We start from the raw sequence: 24558 nt of genomic DNA on the forward strand, positions 1-24558 counted from the left end.
CGCAGGATAGACATCGACGGTGCACGGTGCAAGAGATCATCAATGTTGCACCTTGTGTCGATGTCATTGTTCATCACATCACACATTGAAAGATGCTTTAAATTTTTCTGAAAAAGAAATCCAGGACTATTCATATCAAGGTATCAAGCCACTTTCTCGCGTCGTGTCATGCTAAAACTGAGTCTGTGCGCCAACAGCAACGACAACGACAACAGTTGAATACACGAACTCATTTAAGTGCGACGAAGCGACTCTTCATCTCGACACAAGCGACGTCGACCAGCATCGACAACCAGCCCAGCTATACAACTAGTGCGACCTGTGCATAACATAGCCATAGCATGTATGCATGTCTATCACAACCACGACACAGAGTCAAGTCGAGGTTCTAGCGAAAGTGTTTACATATCCCCATCAACCTCAGGAGTAAGAGCTCATGCCTTTTTGCGGTTTGGTGTTGAAGACTGGGAACTCGACTGAATTGTGCATTGATAGGCCTGATGGCTGATGTCGACTCGACACTCGACACTCGACACGGCGGAGGAATTGGTGTTCCTCTTTTTGCGGGTGCCTCCATGGGGCGTCACGCCGTTGGCTGAAAGGTCGATTTTCCGTTTCCGTTTTTCCATTTTCCAATTCGCGCGCTACGCTGATTCGATGGTTTACATATGATTACTTAACGCTAATACATACACTAACTCCTGTCTCTTTCCCCTCCTGGCTTCTGTCCCGTTGCAAGGTAAATCCTATAATGGGAAGCGGTCGCTGGGGAAGAATGGGTGTGTGTTACATACAACGTTTAAATGATCGCGAGGACTTTAGCCGTTGTCGAGTCCGTGTGCAGCGGAGTGGACTAGAAGTGGTAAATTGTTGGTGGTAGTTGCGCCTTCGCAGTGTAATCTAAATGAAGGCGCTAGCGCTGCACCACTGTACTCATTTAAGTGGGTGTAGGGTATAGTGGTGGACGAGAGGAGGTAAGAGGGGAAAATGTTACACTCGACTCGGTGATAAAAGCTAACGCCACCGACTATTCCTCTTATTTCTATAGGTTCAGATGCAAGGACGAGTAAATATATTCCTCGACGTATGTACGTGACCTTTGAGAGGCACAAGGACGCCGCAGGTGTATGATGTGTCCGATTGTCCTGATATGTCCCAACTCAGAAACATGACTATGATTTGCCCCCAATGTCAACCGTATTTTCGCACGCGGTGCGTTACTGTGGTGGTGGACCTGGTGGTTGGTGGTGCATCAACAGATGATGGAGCCTGGAAGAATTCCATCTGAATTCATGTTGTGTAAAGGCCCTGGGATGTAGGATCATTCCTTCGTCCACCCGGCATCCCCCTTCCCCCTGGTCGCTGACAAGCCGCCGTCCCTCGCTCGGAACATATCTCAAAATATCGCAAGCCAGAATTTTCGATCAACGCCACGGCCACGCCTGGACGTGCATCTATGTGAAGTTTGAACGGACGACCTGAACATTTTTTCCGCATCTATCCAGTGTGTTCTCTTCGGCTATCGTAGCGCAGGTCTGGTGTTGGATACATATCAATGAAAGCAACTCCCAGTAAGGCCAAGTAAGGTTGATTGTTGGGTGGTATATTTTAATGTTTGTGTCTAGAGTACACATGACCCATGACTGATCCCCGGTACTGCAACTACTACTCTTTAGAAATCACCACGTAGGATGTTAGCACACTGGCACGCCTTTGTTTCAAAAACCTCGATCATTCAATTATTTGTCGCGCTCGTTCGTTACTCTGTGTCTTTGTTTTTGTATGTCTTTTTGACTTTCTTTACATAGATAACGTTCAGCGTCTCTTTTTCCCATGTGCTGGGATGTTCCGCCAATCGCCCTGCCCTTGCCCCTTGGCAGCCATTATCTCTCAATCACGTTATTTTACTATTCGCTTGCCCTCGAATGCATTGTGCAGGCTCACCCACGGGGCGCATCTGACAGGATCGACCTTTAATTGGACACACTCTCCTCTTAGCCTTACCGATAGAATCTCGGAATCTCACTCCCAAACAAACGCCATTCCTCGTTTAAACGAACGAACGAACGAAAACCTAAGCGAAGATCAGACCTTGGCCTTTTTTGCATTAACTTTGTATTACGCGTGTCGCAGTGGGATCTAGGTCTATTAGTATTATGAGGCAAAGCGACAACATCACTGATTCTTTACAGAAATAAAAATCCAGATTGCCGCGTATTCTGGGTATTCTGGGTATCGGGGGTGGGTATATGTTGCTTACGTTTGGATATCCGCTCTGCTATGACTTAATAGATCCCTGATAACTCCATTTTTGAAAGCTTACTCGCGTGTGGCGGTGCTATCGTCCATTTTTGATCGCCCATAAGGAGACCCTGAAGCAAGCCGCCGATTGGTGCAACGCTGTATTCGCCTTTACACAAGAACGTTCTTCGCAGTAGGTCGTATTAGGCAGCCTTAATTGGCTTGATTGTTCGAGTCCTTGATCGTTTCCTGCGAAGAAATCAAGCCCCTAGAAGTAATGATTTTTTTAAAATTATCTGACATGTATGACATAGTATTTGCGAAAACATAACAAAGGAACTGGACAGCTGGGGAGAAAAGTTCCCACGTTTGGTTATTTTTATCACTCATAGTGCATTGCGTGCCTGGAAGGTCAGAGACCGTTCTTTGCGTGTTCAACTGCACACTTAGCCGATATCGATATCGCCAGATGTCGCCTATGTCACCTCCACTGAACCTCCGAGTTTATGACATCGAAATTAGCCCAAAGTCCAACCGATCGGCACCAGTCATTGTGACGAAACGGCACACACGGGGACTGTAAATGTAATCCTTCAAGTAGCGACCGCAAAGGCAGAATGTAGTCCCTCTTTTTTCCCTTTCGCCACCACCCTTGACTCTTTTTTCGCATGGCTGAATCCAAGTCCTTTCCGAGTCCTATAGACAGCGTCCGCCGCGACAACAAGGACGGGGCGTACCATTGCCCGCAGTGCGACACGCCCTTCACGAGACGGTCGAACCTTCGAAGGCATTTCCAAATCCGTGAGTAAAATCTGACCCTGTCCCTTCCCGACCCTGTTTTTCTCTTAATTATACCTCCGAAATTCCGCAGATATGAGAAATTCTGTGCTGAAGTGTGGTGATTGTGGAGAAGAATATGCAACAAGGTGCGTCTCGCTGTCGGGCTCGTGGCTCCCCTCCCGTTCAGAATTGACATTCGCTGTAGAGAAGACTTCCAGAACCATTCGTTAACGTGTTATTCAAGCATTGCATGGAATAACCCCGGGGAAAGGGATTTTAGAATGATGCAGCGATCCTACCTGAAAAACGATCCGTCATGTAGTCCTGAGATTTTGGCGCCCTCCCCACGGGCTCCCGCGAGCGGGTTCATCGAAGAGGGTGCCTATCCACCTACACCGCCCAACTACTTTACGAACTTTGACCCCCAAGACCCCCGCTACCTCTCCAATCAGAACCCATCATCAACCTTCAGCCCGTCCATGTCCCATCTCTCATCCAGCTCGGTTGTCAACCCAAACTCGCTCATGCAGTCGTCATTTGATGCGAACTTTGCGACTCCATCTTCACCCCCGAGTTCATTTTCCCATCGTCGCCCCAGTGTCTCTTCGTCGATTGTCAGTACTGGTTTCTATTTATACATCGCGTGACCTGACTTTGACTTTTAATTGACGTGGGTTTTGTTTTTAATAGAGCTCGTCATCTACACCTTCGTCTCCGTATGCGCTGGCGCTGACGCAGGCGCAAGGAAATTATTATGGTGCGTATGCTGGAGGGAGACCAGATACGAGTTCTGCTTGGCATGTTCCTCCCGTTCCACTGGCGAACACAATGGAAGAGCCGGTTTATACACGCCGTCAGGTCAAAGACATGATAGATGTCGTCAGTGAATGTTTAATTGACACCATGGTATGCCAACATGTTTTTTTTTTCTGCCCTTAATTTTTATTTATATATATCTGACGACCTGCCATTGCACAGGAGAATGTATTGTCCCGCCCACAGGACAGCCCGCATCAGGAATATGGCAATGGGCAACTAATCCATTCAATAAGGGACGATGGCTTCCGCCAGACTGTATTATCGGAAGCTATACCGCGGGCGTACTATAGGATTCAGTCAGCAAGCAAACCCAAGGTATAGAACGCCTTCAGCGGGTTGGCCTGTGATCGATGTCAGTTTCGTAGTTTATGCACTCCTCCTTTTGCTTTCTTTTCTCCGAGTTTTGTCATGACCATATGTAACATTTCCCTCATCTGCGCTCGAGTAGCCTATCCATTCATGCTTTATTTCTCATTCGATGCCCTTCATCATATATGCTTGTATCAGTGCGCGTTGGTAAGAATATTGGATTAACTTATTATTAGACGTTCACGAGTTGTATTTTTATTTCTTGCACAACGACGCATACCTACCCTATACAAGTTAAACCAAAGTTTAACCCTGTGACGAATTCCAGGGTGTAATGATCATTGATACGTATGTACATAATAGAACACCCCAATAAGCGGCTCAAATGTGGTCTTTTTATTTTAGTGATCAATCAAGTACAATGGCACCGAGCAAAAGGCATCAGAACCGTTCAGACCTTCAGTACACCAGATTCCCATGGGCACGATAAGCGTTCAATCCTTCGACTACGCTGGTGCGCGCGTACTTCTCCGGCCGAAACTGTCCAATGACCAGTGACTGTGCAGCCGAAAGCCTAAATAGTAACCCATATCCTCTCGCTCATATAACGGGTGCGTCAAAGAAAGGCCGCCCCGTCGATATCGCTCCCTCTCCTCATTAAGTATCATGTTCTGCGATTGACATTACAGTAATAGGAAGAGTCATAGCACAGGTTAAAGGTCAAGATAGCCTAAAATACCTGTCTTTATGCACCAAATGTTACTGCGATGCTTGCCATCTTCGGCGCGTTGTAGTGTTTTGAGATAGCCCAACTTAATGCATGCCATTGACCTGTCTGTCTAGGATGGAGTATTTAGCACCGCAATTTGCTGATTATTAGGCGGTCGTTGTCTACCTTACGCGAATGTTAGCAATGTAGACACGTTGGCTATGATGAGCCGGTACTTCAATCGTGACTCTGATAATCATTGACCTTTACCTCGACCATCCTGTATAAGTACCCTCTAGACCCTGACGATCTTTCTTGGAAGGCTCGGCACTTGTTCGTCGATTTGGACTACGGAGAAGGCCGTTTCCCTTCCCTCCATAGTGCCGAGCGACCTTCAATCACAAATATAGCTTATCCTGTGAAATTCTGGAATTATTGAGAAGTTTGTCAGGGTAAGAAACAAAGTTCATTGTTATCTCTACATACTGCGGTCATACTATAGTATTGCTTTTTCCGCGATCTCCTTGGGAGGTATTCCGCCGTTCTGTGCAGGGTGAGACGGCGGGTTTATTGTCGTATTTAAAGTCCATGGAGATGGTTATGTCGTTATGAACATACGTTTGAATATTCTGAACGTATAATGAAGCTTGAAGTTCTGAGGCTTGAAAGAAGAATAGGGGCCGGCTAAAACATTGATCAAACTGCCGGAACCAGTCGACTTCTTTTCAAGTCCGAGGCCCGAGGAAAAGGCGACAGGGGTGAGACGGCGTCAAACAGGGATTCACCATGCTTCAAGTAAGTAGCCCAGGTTTCTTTTAAGTTTCAGTCAGTTCCATTCACAATTTTGTGTTTTTTCAATAATCGCTGCCAAATCGCTGCCTTGCGCCCACTTGCGCCATGACGAAGTTGGCCTGAGATTTGAGTTGACCCGGCACTTGATAGTCGGTAATGTCCGCGATCAACGTGACACAACTAGCCTGTGTTACCTGTTACCTGTAGGACCGCACGTGATTATTCCACTGGGACTCTAGAGGCCCGGGGGCACAGCCATGTCAATTGACTGCACAACGAACCAATTGTTTCGTTAAAGACTTGCAGTCATGGTAAGCGACCTCAATTGCGATAGAACATAACGGCCAATTCTTACCCACAACTGCTACTTACAGGATTTCTCTAAAAGCAAACTCAAAATTTACCTTGCAACTTTTTCCTTGGCCCCCTGAATAAACTCCCATAACCGCCTGTCCGTATTCTGTCAAAGTACGGTACCAATCTTCGACCTCAAATGCTACAGCCCTTAGGTTAAGGTAAGCTTGAAAAGTACTGCCACCCATTTGCTATTATGATACATCTTTACGGAATTGGCGTCATGTAGTTTACAGTCGAACTGGTTTTCACCTGAAGGCTGTACGGCGGTCAACCGACTTTGGCCGTGTTATAAAACTTGGCAATCTGCTATATGATCACAAAATTACATCCACAATCAACTGGCGCAGCAAGATGCAAGAGGCCAATGCCTATAATGATTCCTGCTCGGTATGATGTATCCTTCGTGTTCAATATCTGTCATTTAAATCGAAAATCAGGTCGACACTACTCAGAATTCGTCTGTACCTGATGGAGCCATCGCTGCAATATCGCCCAAGGCAACAGGTGTAAGCTACATTCTTTTCATCCTCTTTGTTCGGCCTTCAAACGATTGCGCCCGCAGATGTCGTTTAACGATGATAGCGATGCTAGCAAAGTTGTTGATCTTTTGTTTTCTCTATGGCGCAATTCGATATATCAGGCAATATCTCTCACCTCCATTCCGCAAGCAAACACTTGGATACAACGCTACGACAGGAAGGTGTTGAGGGATGCAAGCTTGAATCGGCATTGGAACTTTATTCGCGGTTTTCTGAAAGCGGTGATATACAGGACCTAGACGCCGCCATCAAACTTTTCCGCGATGAAATGTCGAGTTTGGCACAATCGAGTGATGCCTATGGGAAATGCCTTGACACTATGCCAAAAGCATTGTGTACCCGATTTGAGCAAAGGGGCCAGCCAGGCGACCTAGACGAAGCCATACGTCTGCATAGAGATGCTCTGGAATTGAGACCTCCTCATCATCCAGATCGACCTGGAACTCTGAACAACTTGGCAGCTGCGTTGCAAACACGATTCTCGCAAGGGGGTCAGTACAGTGACCTTGCCGAAGTCATAACTCTTAACAGGCAGGCACTCGATCTTCTTCCAGTCTCGCATCCTGAACGATCCATTGTACTCAATAATCTGGCAAATGCTCTATGGACCAGATTCGAACAGACCGGGCAGCATGGTGACCTAGATGAGGCTATACTTACTCATAGACAAGCTCTTGGACTGCGACCTCCACCTCATCCCAAACGCTTTGCATCTCTTAACAATTTGGCAAATGCGCTCGTAACTCGTTATAAGCAGGAAGGTCAGTACGGTGATCTTGATGAAGCCATATCTCTGCACTGTCAGGCTCTTGAATCAGCCCCTTTGACAAACCCTGCTCGAAGTTCTTCTCTCAACAATCTTGCCAATGCATTGCGGACACGGTTCGAACGAGAAGGCCTACCAAGTGACCTTGACGAAGCCATATCTCTTCAAAAACAGGCTCTTGGACTACTGCCTGTCACCCACATCGACCGAACAGCATTTCTAAACAATCTAGCAAATGCTTTGGCTTGTCGTTTTAACCAAACCAGTGTGGACAGCGACCTTGATGAAGCCGTTTCTCTACACAGACAAGTTCTTGGATCGCTACCTGCGTTTCATCCCAATCTGGCAGGATGTCTAAACAACCTGGCGAATGTACTTCGAATCCGATTCGAGCATCAAAATAAGGATGACGACCTGGATGAAGCCATTTCACTGCAAAGGAAGTCTCTTGAGCTGCTCCCTGTTTCCCATCCTGTACGATTTAGATTCGTCAATAACCTAGCGAACCTTGTTAGGATTCGGCATGAACAAAGAGGTCTGCACACTGACCGCGACGAAGCCATTTCCCTTCAGAAACAGGTTTTGGACCAGATGTCACCCTCCGATCCTGATCTATCCAGCGCTCTCAATAACCTGGCTATCGCGTTAAGATCCCGATTCCAGCAAGAACATCAGCGAAGTGACCTAGATGAGGCCATCTCGTTAAACAGGCAAGCTCTTCGACTACGAATGCCTCCTCACCCGGAACGAGCAATGTCCCTTAACAATCTGGCGAATGTGCTCAAGGATCGATTTGAGCAAGATGGTCAGCAAAGTGACATAGACGAAGCTATATCACTCCACCAGATGGTACCCGGACTTCTTCCAGCACATCACCCCAAGCTATCTTCGTCACTCAGCAGTCTTGCCTCTGCGCTTCAGTCCCGTTTTTCTCAAGGAGGTTCACTGAGTGATCTCGATAAAGCAATTTCTCTTCAGAGACAGGCTCTGGAACTGCAAGCATCTCCCCATCCTGATCGCCCTATGTCACTCAATGATTTGGCCAATGCTTTACATACCAGATTCTCGCATACAGGCAACGTCAATGACCTTGAGGAAGCTATATCTCTGCATAAACGTGCCCTGGAACAGCGGCCTCCACCTCATCCTGACAGATTCATGTCTTTGAACAATCTCGCCAATGTGCTGCAGACCCGTTTTCAGCGAACGGGCCAAGGTAGCGACCTTGACGAAGCTATAGCTTGTAACCGGCGTGCTCTTAAATTGCTTCCTGCGCCTCATCCTAAACGGTCGGGGTCTCTCGCTAATATGGCGAACACATTGCAGATGCGATTTGAGCAAGGAGGTCAGCCAAGTGACCTTGACGAAGCAATATCTCTGCAAAGGCAGGCTCTTGAGCTGCGACCACCACCTCATCCTGAGCGGTTCGCGTCTCTCAGCAATCTGGCAAATGTGCTACAGACGAGACACGATCAAACCGGACAGGACAGCGATCTCGATGAAATCATCTCTTTGCACCGACAAGCGCTTGAACTGTTACCCTCTCCTCATTATACTAGGACCATGTCTCTTAATAATCTGGCAATTGCCCTGCTAACCCGATTTCAGAAACGAGGCGAAAAAACTGATCTGGACGAGGCCGTGGCATTGCACAAAGAAGCCCTTCAATTACTACCTTCACACCATCGTGATAGACACACGGTTCTCAATAACTTGGCATGTACGCTACGTACTCAATTCTCTCATGGAGGTCATGTCAGTGCGCTTGATGAAGCTATATCGTTGCACAGGCAAGCTATAGAGCTCCAATCTCCGTCTCATTTCGACCGATCGCCTTCTCTCGATAATTTGGGAATGGCTCTGCATATCCGATATGAGAATGAAGGTCAGGAAAGCGACCTTGATGAAGCTATTTCCCTGCACACTCAGGCACTGGAGCTGAGACCTCCACCTCATATCGATAGATCCACATCACTCAACCACTTAGCAAGTTCTTTACTCGACCAATACAATCGCGGAGGCCAGCGAAGTGACCTCGAAGAAGCAATTTCGTTATCGCAAGCTGCTACTGAATATCGGTTCCAGCATCCTTCGCGGCGTTTTGATATGTCGCAGGCATGGATTCGTCTTGCCCAAGGAAGTCAGCACGATTCATTACTTAAGGCGTATGAAGCTGCTCTTGAAATATTGCCGCAGGTGGCAGCTCTAGCGTTAACTGTCGAGTCAAGGCAAAAGGCCATGGTATCTGGAACGGATGGCTTAGCTAGGGACGCGTCCCGGTGCGCCATGCGCTTGGGAGACCTGAACAAATCTGTAGAGTTTCTTGAAGCAGGGAGAAGTGTGTTTTGGTCGCAGGTTCTTTCTCTTCGATCTCCTTTCGATGTGCTACGCAATGTTGAACCGAATGGCTCAGCACTGGCCGATAGATTACAAGCAATTGCTCGAGAATTAGAAATTGGCGGACATCGTGAAGTTTCAGCGCACCCCCTTGACAACCGCACCAGACTTTCGATAGACCAGGAATCGTCTCGTCTCAATCGTCTCAACGAAGAATGGGATGAGATAATTATGAAAGTACGGAAATTCCCAGGATTCGAGGAGTTTCTACACCCACCTCGTATATCGTCACTTCAAGCTGCCGCCTCCGTACACCCTGTCGTCTTTCTTATTGCTAATAGTGATGAAAGTCATTGCCTCATCATGACATCTAAGGTCATTCACCATATTCCTCTCCCAAACTTCAAAGCCCCTTTCCTAGAGGTACTTGTTGAAAACGTACGAATGGCTTCGTCCTCTTTTGTGACGCGGTCATTAATCGACAAAACTCGTCGGGTGATGACAGAGACACTTGGCAAGGAAAGAGGGATTAGCTATCAGGATCCAGAAGACTCGGACGGTATTTTCAGGTTTGTTCTACAATTACTTTGGGAAGAGATAGTCATGCCCGTTATTGAATTTCTTGGTATCAAGGTTGGTTGGTTCCTACCTTTATGCCTATGCGTGCTTCAACTGATCAATGATATCTAGAAACATTCGGATGATATATCAGCTATACAGTGGTGTCCAACTGGTCATTTCACATTCTTACCCATTCATGCCGCAGGCATTTATGACGCTGATAATTCAATCATTGACTGCGCAGCTGACTACTTTGTTTCTTCATACACCCCGACAGTTGGCGTCCTTCTTGCTGCGCCATCTTTATCTGTGTCGGACAAATTCAAAATGATGGCTGTAGTCCAACCTCAAGAATTGCCGTCTACAACGATGGAGTTGAAGAAAATACGCACCCATGTGCCCAACGACGCCCTTGTTGCGTTTGGAGTTCCTGGTACACCTGCCTTTGTTGAAACTGTCGCTTCGCTACTGCCTGACGCCTCTATCGTCCACTTTGCGTGTCACGGCCATCAAGATGCATCGCACCCATTAGACAGCGGACTACAACTCAATGATGGGCAGCTCCGGATCTCGAGAATCATGAAGGAAAAATTGCCAAACGGTGCACTGGCCTTTCTTTCAGCATGCGAGACGGCTATGGGCGATGCAAATATCCCGGACGAGGCAATGAGCTTAGCTGCCGGTTTGCTATTTTGCGGATTCAGGCGTGTAGTTGCTACTATGTGGTGAGCTTTTAACCATTTAAAAGACTGATTTCTATTAATCACGACAACAATTTAGGATGATGAGGGATGAAGACGGGCCCAGCATTGCGGATGCATTTTACCGTGAGCTTTTCCAAGGTCCGGACGGGAAGAAAACCAACATACCTGATGTGACAAAGTCTGCGTATGCACTTCACATTGCTGTGAAAGACTTGCGTTCGAGGAAGGTTTCGTTCCGTCGATGGGTTCCTTTTATTCATATGGGAACATGCTGAATCAATTCCTATCAGTGGAGCTTTATTACGCGACTCCTATACGGTGGATAGGCGCGGGTGGGCAATGTCAGATCTGTGTTTTTGCGGGAACTTATTCCTATAAATATGTAGATTATGTGATACAGCCTCATCCTTAATGTTAGGTTCGTCTACCCGGTAATATTGATTCGAATCTGCATTTCCTACTGGAATGCATGAACTGCGCCCAAATTATATTGCTATCGATGAATGTCATGTCTGGAACTGACTGACACGTCCAAGCAACACCAATCAAAAAAGTACAATTCCACTGTCGGTCACTTTTCTACCTGGTTTGAAAGGTGCGAAGCAATACCTCACGTCGGCAAGAGTGTTAAGATTCATTAATATTCCATGTACGCAACAAAAAATAAGTTTAATATACATATGTAGACATTCAGAACGCAAGCGACAAAGATAGAGTAAATTTTGAACCAAGCAAATTTTGACAATTCGGAAGTCGCCTTTGTAGCTCCGTTGTAACCCTACTGTTGCTAGTGTGGCAAGGCGGCAACTTACAGTCGCACAATTTAATTCCACTCTGTCAATGTGAAATAACAGTCAGAAAACCAAGGACTCGTACCGCCGTGCGAAGCGACGGCCTTCAACTCAAGTGTTTTTTCTGCTTTGTGTAACAACTATATTTTTGCTATGCAGCTTACGGTCTTACCTATGGCCCCATGGGCCATCATCGACGTTTGCCGAGCGGAGCTCTAAATATACTGAGTCAGCAGAGACATGCCGCATTTCCGGATGAGCCAATATCAGGCTCCGCTTCATATCATTTCAAATCCAAGTCAACGGCATCAAAGTTTATCAATTTTGTGTCAAGCTACTCCTGACGACAACCTGACGAGTCTCGTTGCCCAACGCCATCACTGCCCATATTACAGACAAAGAATGAGCTTCGTCGTCTTGTATGATGCGGATTATTCCTAATGGATAATTCTTTTCACCCAACGCAATTCAATCAAAAGAAATCGGGATGCAATCACCGGGTTGCAGTGATTATTTGGGTGGGTTTGTTCAACTGTCGAATCATGAAATATGTTTACTAACTGACTCGAAGGTTAAGTATACAGGCTGATATAAAAACAATGCGATTTGGATGAAATAAAAATGGTGTTGGTGGTACATACGAAGTGCGTTATATGCCGTTTAGTCGAGAATTTTGCCTCATTCTGCGTTTCCGTTGATAGAAGCCAGCCCGGAAGATAGAATTACCTTCGGACGTAACAGAACGGATTCATGCCAATCTCCTGTGGTTCCAGATATCTTCTCCGCTCTCACGAGTCCCAGATCCGTCGTACAGAGAATCATGTCATGGCCGTTTTCCAACTTTCTCGCAGATGTCGTCCGAAGAGCGTCCTCCATCGTGGTAGCATTGTAGGGCACGTCGGGAGCAATGTAGAGGGCTTCAAGATCGCACGATGTAACACCCTCTCCGATTTGCTTGTTGAGTCGCTTCGCCAAATTCATCACCGTAGAGATTTGTCCAGAGAACCGATTCAGGATCCAATCATGTACGGTCATCAGGCTTTTGTTATAGCCCGCAGTAACGAAGATACTTGCAAAAGCATCGGCCATCTCGGACGTCAGGTCTGGATCCTGTGAAAGCATTCGCTGCAGATGCGTTCTGGTTAGCTGTCGCCAGCGACCAGACACAGCTTGTTCTTCTACAATATCAGAATGTAAGTTCCGTCACCATTCATTGCATTTGAGACAAACCTGATTCACGGACTCGCGCATAGATTTCGCTGAGCATGTGTTCGTCCTCTGGTGTTTCAAAACACCATGATGAGACTATCCAATGCGTATATGCGGCCATACTTGCTTGAAGAGCGATCTGAATGAGAATAGGGTCTTCATGGTGTTCAGTCGTCTTCAACAAATCTGCCATCCGAGGTCCAATAATTTCTTCAGTTCGTGCGTACGCCTCCTTCAAATCATCAGGTTCCATCGTCTCCGCCTCACCCGCACCACTGTCCACATCCGCTCCACTCATCGCGACATTGCCTCCGCCAGTTTCCTTTCCATCCTTTTTCTCGACACCCAATTCTTCGGCCAGGACTGCCGCCGTTTGCATAATCTCAGCGTTCAAACCCTCCACCAATTTGATAACATCTGCGCCGGAAAGCTGGTCAGCTTTCGTCAAGAAAGCCTGGGCGCCTTTGAGTTCTGCTGTTCGGGTCCGAAGCAAATCGACTGCTTGCAAATTTTCTCCTTTTACCCGATTCAGTTCCGCTTCCAGCAGTTGATTTCGAGCACTGAGGGTCTTCGTCCGATCGACCAGCGTTCGGTTTTGCAGTTTGGCCCCCTCGAGGTCGCGACCGATATCCGCTACCTTCTTACGGAGGCCTTCGATCTCTTCCAAATTTGACAGCACTGCTATCTTGGTCTGCTGGACTTCGGCATCTCGCTTCTTCAACACATCCCGAAGCAGCGCCAACTCCTCCTCTTGTCGCCTATGCGCCTCGCGTTCATCTATTCGCCACTTTTGTACGTTCTTCCAGAGTGCAGCGTACTTCCAGGCCCCGTAAAAAGTTGCCGCCGACAACCCCAGTACAGAGCAATATGTTGCAAATTTTGTTGTGGGCCAGAGCGATAGAGGAAGCTTCACTGGAGGAGCAAGAGGAGTGGGTTGCATTGTTTAGGTCGTTTAGAGAATTCGCATCGTCTTGGAGTTCTTACGCGTCTGGCAGGCTTGCTCTTTTGGCTTCCAGAGGTTGCGGTGCGCCATGAGGCGGAAACGTGTGGTTCGCCGGGTTGAGTATGGAACTTGGTCCAGCTCCCTCCCCTGGGCCTCGTGGGATCAAAATAGCACGACGCCAATTTTGACATGCAGTTTTGTCTCGGCTGATGGCCTCCCGCAAACCCTTCTGTAGACACACTGTCTTATCATGCGCGAAACGCAGATTGAACTGCGTATCTGCCCCACGTAGTGATGGATTTCTCAGGCTGGACAACCCTCAAACCTACTCATCGACCTCGTTTTGTTCCAACTCAAAAGCGGCGTTGATTATACTATCCGCCAGAATATTCATTTGCGTTTAATAGCTCGAGTACGCGCGATGTCAGGAAGTTTGATGAGGAGTGTCGGAGGAATAAATCAAGACAAATGAGCAAAGAGTTCTTATCAGTGATCGTTTGGGCGCCATCCTACATTTGGATGTTTTCGGACACATGACTAGGTACCTGGGACGCTAAATATTGAACTATAAGGGGACCGTGTAGAGTTATACACTCCTGTGTTACGACTTTGACAGGTTTGCAGTTCATTTTGGACAAACTAATCCCCAGTCGTTCCTGTGATTGAATCATGAAAACGCGCCGAAGTGTTATCATATGGGCATAATTATACACGGCGGGCAATTGGCGATCATGTTTGCGGGACACAAAATATGAAAGGTAACCTCCACACCATCTTTGTCACAAGTTTAGGAATGTTTCTGGCTGCCTGGGATCGATTCATTTTCTGTGTATCTAGCAGAAAAGAAGTACATACTATCGATTTCTTGTACCTAAAGTCGGACAACAAGAAACAAACCCAAAAGTTCGTTTTTGTGACACCGATGGTGTCATAAAATCCTGCCTCGTAACCTCCCGCACACATGCCATTTGGCAACATGACGGCCAGCAATTGCCCACTGTGATATATATAATCTTGCCACGCATCGACGATGACGTTTATGACTCGTGTTGATAAATTACGACAACCAGTGTCGGGTCTAGGTAGGTATGTACAACTAATTACATGCTCGATATTATGGCTAAAGTAACAATCTCATCTTACAGTAAACCGGCGTTTAGGAACACTTTGGGCATCAGGAGGATTTGCTCGCTTTCGCCTGCCATACTTTGCACCGTTTTTAAACCCAAGGCGGTCGTACAGACAACTTCTTCGTCTGGAGGCGCGGTCACGTTCAATTTCCGGCTGGCGCTCTCAAAGGGGTTTTCATTTTGCATACACCTGGGGTCGAACACCTTTCCAGCGTCGATGAGGATAGCCTCGAGATCCCGGCCTTCACCTGCCATTGTCAAGGTGTTGAGGCGGACCGCCTGAGATACCATACCAGCCAAGTTTCTTGAATACTTATCGCGCAGCATTTCGTCAACTGCACTTTGTTGAGACCACCCACAAACGGTCAACACTGCCTGGATTTGTTCGGTCAAGTAGGTGACCAGTTTTGCATTCCTATCTGTTGAAGGAACACAACTCTGTTGAGTCGCCTTTTTCCAAATCGACGCAATCTCTGGCCCACCTAGTTACGGCAGGTTTGAGATCACGACAGAAAATAAATAAGCAGTGACTCACCTGTTCCCCGGATCCTTTCATAAAGAGCGTACAAAAAATTGCCATATTCCCATTCAGCGGGATACCACGAAGTGATGATGCGCAAGCAGGAGGCGGTCAGGCATCCTTGGAGCGCTGTCTGGACGAAGAGAGGATTGTGTTCTTCTGAAGGTATCTGTGCTTCTTCCTGGAGATTTCTGACAAGCTCTAATCCAAGCATCGATTTCAGAATCTCTGCCTTGGCAGACGCGCTCTCATCCTCGACGACGAACCTCTTTGGGATGTTTTCCAATTGATCGGTCATGGCAGCGGCAGTTTGGAAGATCTCTTCGTTGAGCATCTTGATCGTCGATATCGCGCTTTCAATCCGAGATGGCCCACTCATCAATGCTCTCCCCAGAATCAACGGCGCAAAGCGGGTAACGCTACTGCTGGCCAAACCGCTACCATTTTTGCTGGCCTGAAGTTCGTTGGATTGTCGACGGAGTTGATCGATAAACATCCGGTTTTGGCGTTCAGCTTCATTTAAGTTGCTTTGGAGGTGGACAAGCTGAGATGCGAGATTTTCGTTGTTTTTCTCGACCATCCGGATGTGGCTCTCCTTCTCCGCGACTCGGCTTCGTTCTTCGGCTATTTCATCCTGGTATCGTTGGCATAGAAGTTCAAGGTCGCGGGTTCTAGTGTAGACTGCCCCGACCTCTTCACGCCCTTCAACAAGCCGCCCTTCCAGGCGACTGATCTGCATCTCCTGTGACCTAGCCTTCTCCTGTTCCTCCGCCAGACGCATCTCTAGTTGAACTATGTTCTCCTCCTGCGCTACGAGCTGGGCATGTAGCTCGGTTTTCTGCCTGTCAAAAGAGGCAAGCTGTTGGCGGGCATCGTGCCTTTCCACACCAATGATACCCTTCAATCGATCGATCTCCTCCAAGAGCTCCTCCTTTTCGTGTCTCGCCGCTTCGACCAAGCCTTGCTTGTCGCGCATCGTCTCTTCAACCAAGCTTTCCTTCTGACGCATCGCCTCCTCAATCAAAATTTCCTTCTCCTTAGAGAGCCTGGCAATTTCTACCCCCATGGTCTCCGTTTGGGCCAGAAGTTCTTCGATGATTCGTGATTTAGCCTGAATCTCCTCTTGTGCGATTTTCAAGGTGAGTTGGATATCCTCATGTGTTTCGGGTGCTGTGATGACCTCTTTTACAGGCTCTACTTCCGTGTGCTCGTGTTGGAATTCCGCATCTTGCTGAAGATTCTGGGCTGCTTCGTGAACGGTATTGTCAACGTCGAGAGGCTCAGCTACGAAGGTTTTTTCCTGTACATTTCTATCGTCCTTTGTCGCCTCCAACTCTGTCCACTCTGTTTCGGAACTTCTTGCCTCCGGTTGCAAGGGCGCAACAAATTCAGCGCCCTCGGCTACCTCTCCTGTCTTTTTTTCGGGTATAACAGTATATCCTGGCTCTTCGACGGACGATGGCCTTGTCTGCGAGTCGACAATAGGAGGGATAATTTCGATGGATTCGGACTCGGAGACGACAGGTGGCGGCGACGGCGATGGTTCTTTTACAAGCACAGACTCCAGGTCCGTGTTCGGCTCTAGTTTTGTGGTACTAGAAATGGTTGTCGTAGGTGGGGTTGGGAGGAAAATGGTGGAAGATTTTGGAGTGGCATTTTTTTCCTTTTCGCCAATCGACAAGTTGAGTAAAGAATTTGATCTCGTAGCTTCCGAAGGAGCGCGTTTGGTGGTTTTCGCGCGACTCTTTCCGAGTAGCTTTGATACCGAGAATAAGGACATGAATGGGTATGGGGGCGGATTGGTATGGGTTGGCTGGTTGGTAGTCTGTGACACGTCTGCGGGAAGGCCCTTTTAGAGAGGTCTATGTCTGTGGCAGGCCTGCGCGCCTTGGCTTATGGTTCCATTTGTGGGCAAACATAAGTCTTTGCGCATGTTTCTTTCGACATGGTGCCCACCATGAGGCATTCTTTTTTGATGATCGGAGACGTTGTGCCCTCAATGAGGCTCCAAGGTTGTTTCATCGCTGATTCTTGATAGCTGGCACTGCTGGTAAAACGAGGTGCAAGGCCTTAGGCCTTAGCCTTAAGTGTCAGACCTGCTCTCTAGTCGCAAAGGCCTGAAACTGATTTTTGCCTTGTATAGTGCTATTGATCCCTTCTGTGCTCTTTCTACCTATTTTCTGATAGTACTCGTGCCATTCAGATACCACTTGCCCTGATGATCGTGGTGGCTGGTAATCTTGATTATGAAGGCTGTCCAAATGCTTGATAGCCGTCGGGAGGGCGGTGCATCCTACCAAACGGCAACCAGACACTGTATCTTAATATCCGTACGCCCTTCCCCCTCTCACAAAGTTTAAGGATTAAAAGACTTCTGCTATCGTAACAATTCACCTGCTATCCTTGCGTTATCTATACGTTTACCCGACAATAACAATGAGAATCAATTAAGCGCCTGGTGTCCTTTTATGGACCAAGAATCTGTCAACGAGGCAGTGACCTGAACGTCAGTCGTGATACAGCCAACATTCCCAAGGATCCTTATCCTTCTCTTCCTCTAACTATCATGGCATCGCGCTCACCGTATCGTGGCCCTCGAAGAAAGTTGGTCCTTGCATTCGACGTTGGAACCACGTACAGCGGTATATCGTACAGGTATTGTTCTTGTCATTTATAAAACATCTTTCCCACATACTCATTTCAATCCAGTGTGCTTGATCCTGGGCAGATTCCAGAAATCAAGGGTGTTACGAGGTATGTGATGCCGTGAGACTAAACGGTGCATCATGAATGGCACGCTAGCGAACGCTTGGTGTCACTGACGACAACATCGATCGCCCAGATTCCCCGCACACGAACACATTAGTGGCGCTTCAAAGATACCTACAGTCATTTACTATGATCGTAAAGGTGTTGTTCGCGCTGTGGGGGCCGAAGCGATGCGAGAGGGTATCTTCGAAACAGCTGCTGAAGAAAATTGGATAAAAGCAGAGTGGTATGTATGGGGTATTCCACGATATTAGCATTGCATCTTAAAGATTTCAAGGTTCAAACTTCATCTACGCTCGAAAGTAGGAGCAGGAAAACATGTATCCGGCGACATCCCTCCTTTACCACTCAACATGGGTGTCGTCGAGGTCTTTGCTGACTTCCTCAAATACCTGTTTGAATGTGCCTCGAGCTACATTCAGGACACGCACGCGAATGGGGTCAACCTTTGGGCTTCTGTATCTGGGCACATCGACTTTGTGCTTTCTCACCCCAATGGCTGGGAAGGAACACAGCAAAGCGAAATGAGGATGGCCGCTGTCCTTGCTGGTCTCGTCCCCGATACTGTAAGCGGCCATGCTCGCCTGTCATTCGTGACCGAGGGTGAAGCTAGTCTTCATTATGCTATTCATAATGGACTTCCTTCTGGTGCGATGAATGTGAGTGTCCTTTCTCTACGAAGGTTATTCGAACCGTCTCTAACATCATCGCAGAACGGAGATGGCGTTGTGATTGTGGACGCAGGAGGGGGCACCATCGATATAAGCTCATACAGTAAGAGCTCGCGGGGCGGCAAGGAAGTATTTGAAGAAATTGCTGCGCCACAATGTCTGTTTCGATACTACTTCGACCCTTCTAGTGCTAATGATTGCTGTAGGTCATTTTCATGGCTCTGTCTTCGTCACTATCCATGCGAAATTATTCCTAGAGAGTGAGAGTGTATTACCTCCGGGATTTTCACAATATTGATATTTCCATGGCTCAGACTTCCTCTCTGATTCTCCTTTCGCGGATGACGTTGAACATATCGTGGGCTGTTTCGACAAGACGACAAAATTACGTTTTAGAGACGCTGCGGAAGCCCAGTATATCAGGTTTGGATCCACACGGGATAATGATGCCAACTATAACATTCGATTTGGACAGCTCAAGCTTCAAGGGTAAGCTCCGTTAGTCTAAGCTTCTTTCACCACTAAGTGATTGTAGTTCGGATGTGGCTTTGTTCTTCGAACCTTCAGTGGATTGTATCGTGAAGGCTGTTCTTGAGCAACGGAAATCAGCTCATAAGCCTATTTCGGTGAGTGCAAGTCAACGTGATGCTAGACGTGTTAAGTTGATCAGGTTGATCTTGGTTTAGCACGTTGTCCTGGTCGGAGGTTTTGCTGCGAGTGACTGGCTATTCAACAAGATCACTGAAGCCTTGACACCTTCGAAACTTAACATTATACGTCCTGAGAACCATGTGTACGTCGTCGTTTCTCATGACTCATGTACCGCTGACATAGTGTGAGCAGCAATAAAGCCGTCTCTGATGGGGCCATCTCATTCTACTTGGACCATTTTGTGCGTACTCGCGTGTCAAAGGTCACATACGGAAACTTTTGTCATATTCCGTTCGACCCTACTTCTCCCGAACATAAGCTTCGATCTGCATCTACCTTTATGTCTGTATCTGGGACCAAACGAATTAGCGATTCTTTTGATATTATTCTTCCCAAGGTAGGCGCACCAGAACAACAATCTATGTTGCCGAATGATAACAACTGAATCTATGGATAATAGAATACTCAAGTCACAGAAATGAAAGAGTTTAGGAAATCGTACTTCCGGGAATCAGAAGCAAGGAGCGAATTCAAAGCCGCCGTGTTTGCGGTATGGTGTTATCGAGGATTGGTTGCAGAACCCAGGTGGAAGGATGTAGACACCGGTGCGTTATTACGTAGAATACAATTTTTATAGCCTGACCTTCCACAGCAAATTATACCAAGCTCTGCACCATTGAGATCGACCTCTCAAATGTACCTCTTAGTCCTCGATCCAAGCCAAACTCTGCAGGAGTTTATTATAGACTGGATTACGATATTGTACTGCTTTTTGGATTAACAGAGCTAAAGGCTCAGGTAGCTTGGAAAGAAGGGGTAAGTACTTTCTTTGTCTCCGGGTATAATGGCTAATTGATCTTCTGTGCTGCTACTAGAATACGGAGAAGCGGTAAATTTCCTCGTAGATATTTGGAATTATTTATACTCACAAATCTGTGTTTAGGAGCGCGGCGAAAATTGTTTACGATCCCGATACCACAAATGATATTTGAATGATGTGTAACGTTTGAACTTTAAATCTCGCAGCTAAATGCTTTTGATGGTCAAATCTCTCTTTTATAAATCATTGTCTATATCTTTCATACAAACTGTTGTATTGACCTTACTCCTTGTGCCTGTCCTTTTGCATAGCTATCCTCTCTTTTATTTTTTTCCTCGACGAAATGGGGTGAGTTGCATTCTAACTGCGCATCTACTTGCCAACTGGGATGGCCAATCGCAATTCAGATGGATCTTATCTTATCGTAAAACCTTAGTATCTAGTAGGTAGTTAGCGTAGAAAGGTGAGCGTCACTCACCCGTGCGTCTTGGCACCTAGATTGCTTGTTGCACGATAATAAACAGATTCAAAAAAAAGAAAGAATGCATTGACCACCGCGATATGAGATGGCGAAAGGCGAAAAAATCTAGCCAGTTAAATTATCAGGTATCATACTACATAAGTAGAAAATAAAGAAAAGGTTTGCAGAATCAATGCCGAATCCTGCCGAATTTCCCAAGCCAATGCGAACTTTCCCGAGTAAAACATCTGGTTGGTACAACTCAAAAGTGTTTCTCTCTTTGCACCTGTTCTGCCTGTTCAACAACAGGCTCCCTTCGACCTCAAACTGTATCGCCGTCATCCTTAAAAGATGATTGTACTCAAGCTATCTCTTTCATAGGTCCAGGCTTAGGAGACCTGTTGATCATGAGGTGAGTCAACCCAAAACGCGACGATTGAAGTGGCAGGCACAGCCCAACGTGAACATAATTGACTGCCCGGCGTGCCTTGTTTAAAATCATAAAGCATTATCCGGTTTATCTTCGACATAACGGCTCTACTACACAGCTCCAAATAACAAGGACCTGTAAATTTTATCCATCATCCATTGCGTAGACGTGTGTCCTACATGCGACTACCAGGCAAACAGAACTTTACTTGTAAATAACCAGTGTAGGTTGTAATTCGCTGGCGTTGGATCAGGATGAAGCTGTGCATCAGACGTGGTTGTCTAAAAGTAGATCAGAGGCGATGGCACCCGTGGAAAACCAGGATAAGGCTGAGCGCCTAACATCCAAGCCTTCTTCTCCTTCACCACCATGTCCTCTCGTTCTGCTTACAAAGGAACTCGCCGTCGACTTGTTCTAGCATTTGATATCGGCACCACATACAGTGGCATCTCTTACAGGTCCTCCCTTGCTCTACTAAGTCACATAACGACGTCAACTCAAGGCTCTTTCACAGTATTCTCGATCCTGGTCAAGTACCACAGATCAAAGGAGTTACCAGGTATGTTGAACAGAACGTTGATGCGCGTATCACTGAAATGGCTTGCTTGACCGTAGATTTCCTGCACATGAGCTGATTAGCGGTGCATCGAAAATACCCACTATCATTTACTACGACCAGCAAGGAAAGGTTCGTGCAGTAGGGGCCGAGGCTACACGAGAGGGAATTTTCGAAGAAGCAGAAGACGGTGATTGGGTCAAGGCCGAGTGGTGCGTTTCTAGTTAGCTTGTATTTACATCATGTCCCAAAGCAACCACCATTCAGGTTTAAACTACATTTGCGGTCTAAACTAGGTGCCGGAAAGCATATGACGGACCAAATTCCACCGTTGCCCCTCAATAAGACAGTCGTTGAGGTCTTTGCCGACTTCTTGCGATACATGCTGGAATGTGCTTCAGCCTATATCCAAGATACCCATGCCAATGGTCCTGCGCTCTGGGCGTCCGTTCAAGGTGATATCGACTTTGTTTTATCGCATCCAAATGGTTGGGAAGGAAAAGAGCAAACCCAGATGCGCCAGGCGGCTGTACTGGCAGGTCTCATTCCAGACACTGCTGCTGGACATGCCCGCGTTTCCTTTGTGACCGAGGGTGAGGCTAGTCTTCATTTTGCGATACAAAACGGAGTTCTGTCCGCTGCTATCAAGGTATTTTGTATTATATCGCGTCCATGCAACGATTTGATTGGCAACAGAATGGGGAGGGTATAGTGATTGTTGATGCTGGAGGAGGTACCGTTGACGTCAGCAGTTACTCGAACGGTTCAAGTGGAATATCGAACTCCTACGAGGAAATAGCACCCCCTCAATGTATGTCCACTGCATATTAGATAAAAAAGGTGTGCTGATTTATTATCTAGGTCATTTTCATGGCTCTGTTTTTGTTAGCATCCATGCTCGAGTCTACCTGCAAGGTCGGTTGCAAGCATGGCTACTTTCTACAAACATTAAACTCATCTTCGTACTTCCTAGCCTTCTTGGAGGAATCAGATTTTATTGATGACCTCGACCACATCGTCAGATGCTTCGATAAAACTACAAAACCACGGTTTAGAAACGCGGAAGAACCCCAGTATATCAAATTTGGCTCGACAAGGGATAACGACCCTGAATGTAATATTCGTCTGGGGCAATTGCGATTGGCTGGGTAATTTATGGTTTCACCGCCGTCAGCCAGGGTTGTTGTTTAATTATTTTCCTCTTCAGATCTGATGTCGCCCAATTTTTTGAACCATCTGTTAAATGCATTGTATCCGCCGTCCAAAGTCAGCGAAACAATTCTCATAGCAAGATATCTGTAGGTCTTGTATTGAACGGTTTATTCTAGAGATCGAGATACTGATTATTTTTTACCAAGCATGTTGTTCTCGTCGGGGGGTTCGCAGCCAGTGATTGGTTATTTAATAGCGTTTTCGCTGCATTAGACAAACTCGGGCTGAACGTCATGCGCCCAGAAAATCATGTGTAGGTCATCTTTCCTGGTACGTGTGTCGTAGAACCATTGAAGAACGGTTCATTAGCAATAAAGCTGTTTCGGATGGTGCTATATCGTTCTATCTAGACCATTTCGTCCGGACTCGTGTCTCGAAAGTCACTTACGGGAGCTTCTGCGCCATTCCATACGATGCTTCAAAACCAGAGCATCGGGCGAGGGCGGCAGATAAGGTAATTTTTAATTCTGGAGCCGTGATGGTGAACCACGCCTTTGCTACTATACTCCCCAAGGTAACCCTCTCTGCTTCCTTTCATCTTGTATGCTTAATTTCTTCTGACTGGATTTAATGCAGAACACACAAGTCTCTGAAACAAAAGAGTTCCGTTACTCTTTTCATCGCGAAGCTCGTGATAGGAGTAGCTTCAGCGCTGTTTCTTCTCCAGTGTGGTGCTACAGGGGTGCAATTAAAGACCCTAGATGGAAAGATATTGACTCTGGTTCTATCTTTTATACATTGATGTTGCAACAATTTCTGATACATTCCAAAAAAACCAGGCAATTTTACACAACTCTGTAACATTGTTACGGACCTTTCAAATGTACCGTTGACACCCATGACCAACCGAGATGGCGAAACATACTACAGGATGTACTATGAAATCGTACTCCTCTTTGGTTTAACGGAAATGATAGCTTTTGTTGCTTGGAACGAGAACGTAAGATCTCAGTCATGCTGATTTTAGAGGAAACGACGACTGACAGACTGATGCTTATTAAAAGGGAGTCGAAAAAAAGTGAGTAAATCAATAATTTTTTGTCTAGATATAAGTTTAATAATCACACTATTTTCTAGAGGTCCAGCGAGAATTGTATACGACCCCGATATTTCCCAGGACGACCCCTAAAGGGCTAAACCTTGGCAGTCGACCGTTGGCGGAAATAATATAACTGATCCTCATATTTTATCTATGACCTGTGTAAACGTTTTTCATCATGTTTTCTTTCCTTGTAAACTTTCTTAATTCATTTGCCACTATTTATACGTATTGTGGTATTGTCCACAGGCACATATTTAACCGCCTGTCTATAAATAGACCGTTGTGTGCATTATAGCCGATAAGGCGCCCAGTCATCCTTCCGTCAGGGACATTATACTAGCACCAAATGAGATAGTCTACGGTGTGGATGGAAGCAAAAAGGCATATGCGCCTGTGTAGGAGCACTGGCGACTACAATACATACATTTTGAGTAGTCCGT

At 46.7% G+C, this 24558-nt stretch overlaps 6 protein-coding genes across 6 annotated transcripts; 4 read left to right on the forward strand and 2 right to left on the reverse strand.

The window, feature by feature from the left end:
- Positions 1-3305: 3305 nt before the first annotated feature.
- JR316_0002726 (uncharacterized protein) lies at positions 3306-4161 on the forward strand (the record flags this gene model as incomplete). The annotated part of the gene is made up of 3 exons (XM_047888513.1): positions 3306-3635; positions 3712-3927; positions 4000-4161. The coding sequence occupies 3 exons, from the start codon at positions 3306-3308 to the stop codon at positions 4159-4161; spliced, it is 708 nt and encodes a 235-aa protein (XP_047753436.1).
- A 2464-nt stretch (positions 4162-6625) lies between these two features.
- Positions 6626-11189, forward strand: JR316_0002727 (uncharacterized protein; the record flags this gene model as incomplete). Its single annotated transcript, XM_047888514.1, has 3 exons — positions 6626-10282; positions 10340-10935; positions 10991-11189. 3 exons carry the CDS (start codon positions 6626-6628, stop codon positions 11187-11189), a joined length of 4452 nt encoding a protein of 1483 aa, XP_047753437.1.
- Positions 11190-12383: 1194 nt separating this feature from the next.
- Positions 12384-13854, reverse strand: JR316_0002728 (uncharacterized protein; the record flags this gene model as incomplete). Its single annotated transcript, XM_047888515.1, has 2 exons — positions 12384-12883; positions 12936-13854. The coding sequence occupies 2 exons, from the start codon at positions 13852-13854 to the stop codon at positions 12384-12386; spliced, it is 1419 nt and encodes a 472-aa protein (XP_047753438.1).
- Positions 13855-14996: 1142 nt separating this feature from the next.
- Positions 14997-17287, reverse strand: JR316_0002729 (uncharacterized protein; the record flags this gene model as incomplete). The annotated part of the gene is made up of 2 exons (XM_047888516.1): positions 14997-15469; positions 15523-17287. The coding sequence occupies 2 exons, from the start codon at positions 17285-17287 to the stop codon at positions 14997-14999; spliced, it is 2238 nt and encodes a 745-aa protein (XP_047753439.1).
- Positions 17288-18073: 786 nt separating this feature from the next.
- JR316_0002730 (Heat shock 70 kDa protein 12B) lies at positions 18074-20590 on the forward strand (the record flags this gene model as incomplete). Its single annotated transcript, XM_047888517.1, has 14 exons — positions 18074-18162; positions 18217-18261; positions 18350-18502; positions 18554-18935; positions 18990-19104; positions 19154-19207; positions 19262-19436; positions 19483-19573; positions 19634-19740; positions 19791-19995; positions 20059-20203; positions 20251-20414; positions 20474-20487; positions 20542-20590. 14 exons carry the CDS (start codon positions 18074-18076, stop codon positions 20588-20590), a joined length of 1788 nt encoding a protein of 595 aa, XP_047753440.1.
- A 1087-nt stretch (positions 20591-21677) lies between these two features.
- JR316_0002731 (Heat shock 70 kDa protein 12B) lies at positions 21678-23016 on the forward strand (the record flags this gene model as incomplete). The annotated part of the gene is made up of 6 exons (XM_047888518.1): positions 21678-21766; positions 21823-21867; positions 21924-22076; positions 22132-22513; positions 22561-22675; positions 22838-23016. 6 exons carry the CDS (start codon positions 21678-21680, stop codon positions 23014-23016), a joined length of 963 nt encoding a protein of 320 aa, XP_047753441.1.
- Positions 23017-24558: the final 1542 nt, after the last annotated feature.

Source organism: Psilocybe cubensis, chromosome 2 (assembly GCF_017499595.1).
Source record: "Psilocybe cubensis strain MGC-MH-2018 chromosome 2, whole genome shotgun sequence".
NCBI lineage: Eukaryota > Fungi > Basidiomycota > Agaricomycetes > Agaricales > Agrocybaceae > Psilocybe > Psilocybe cubensis.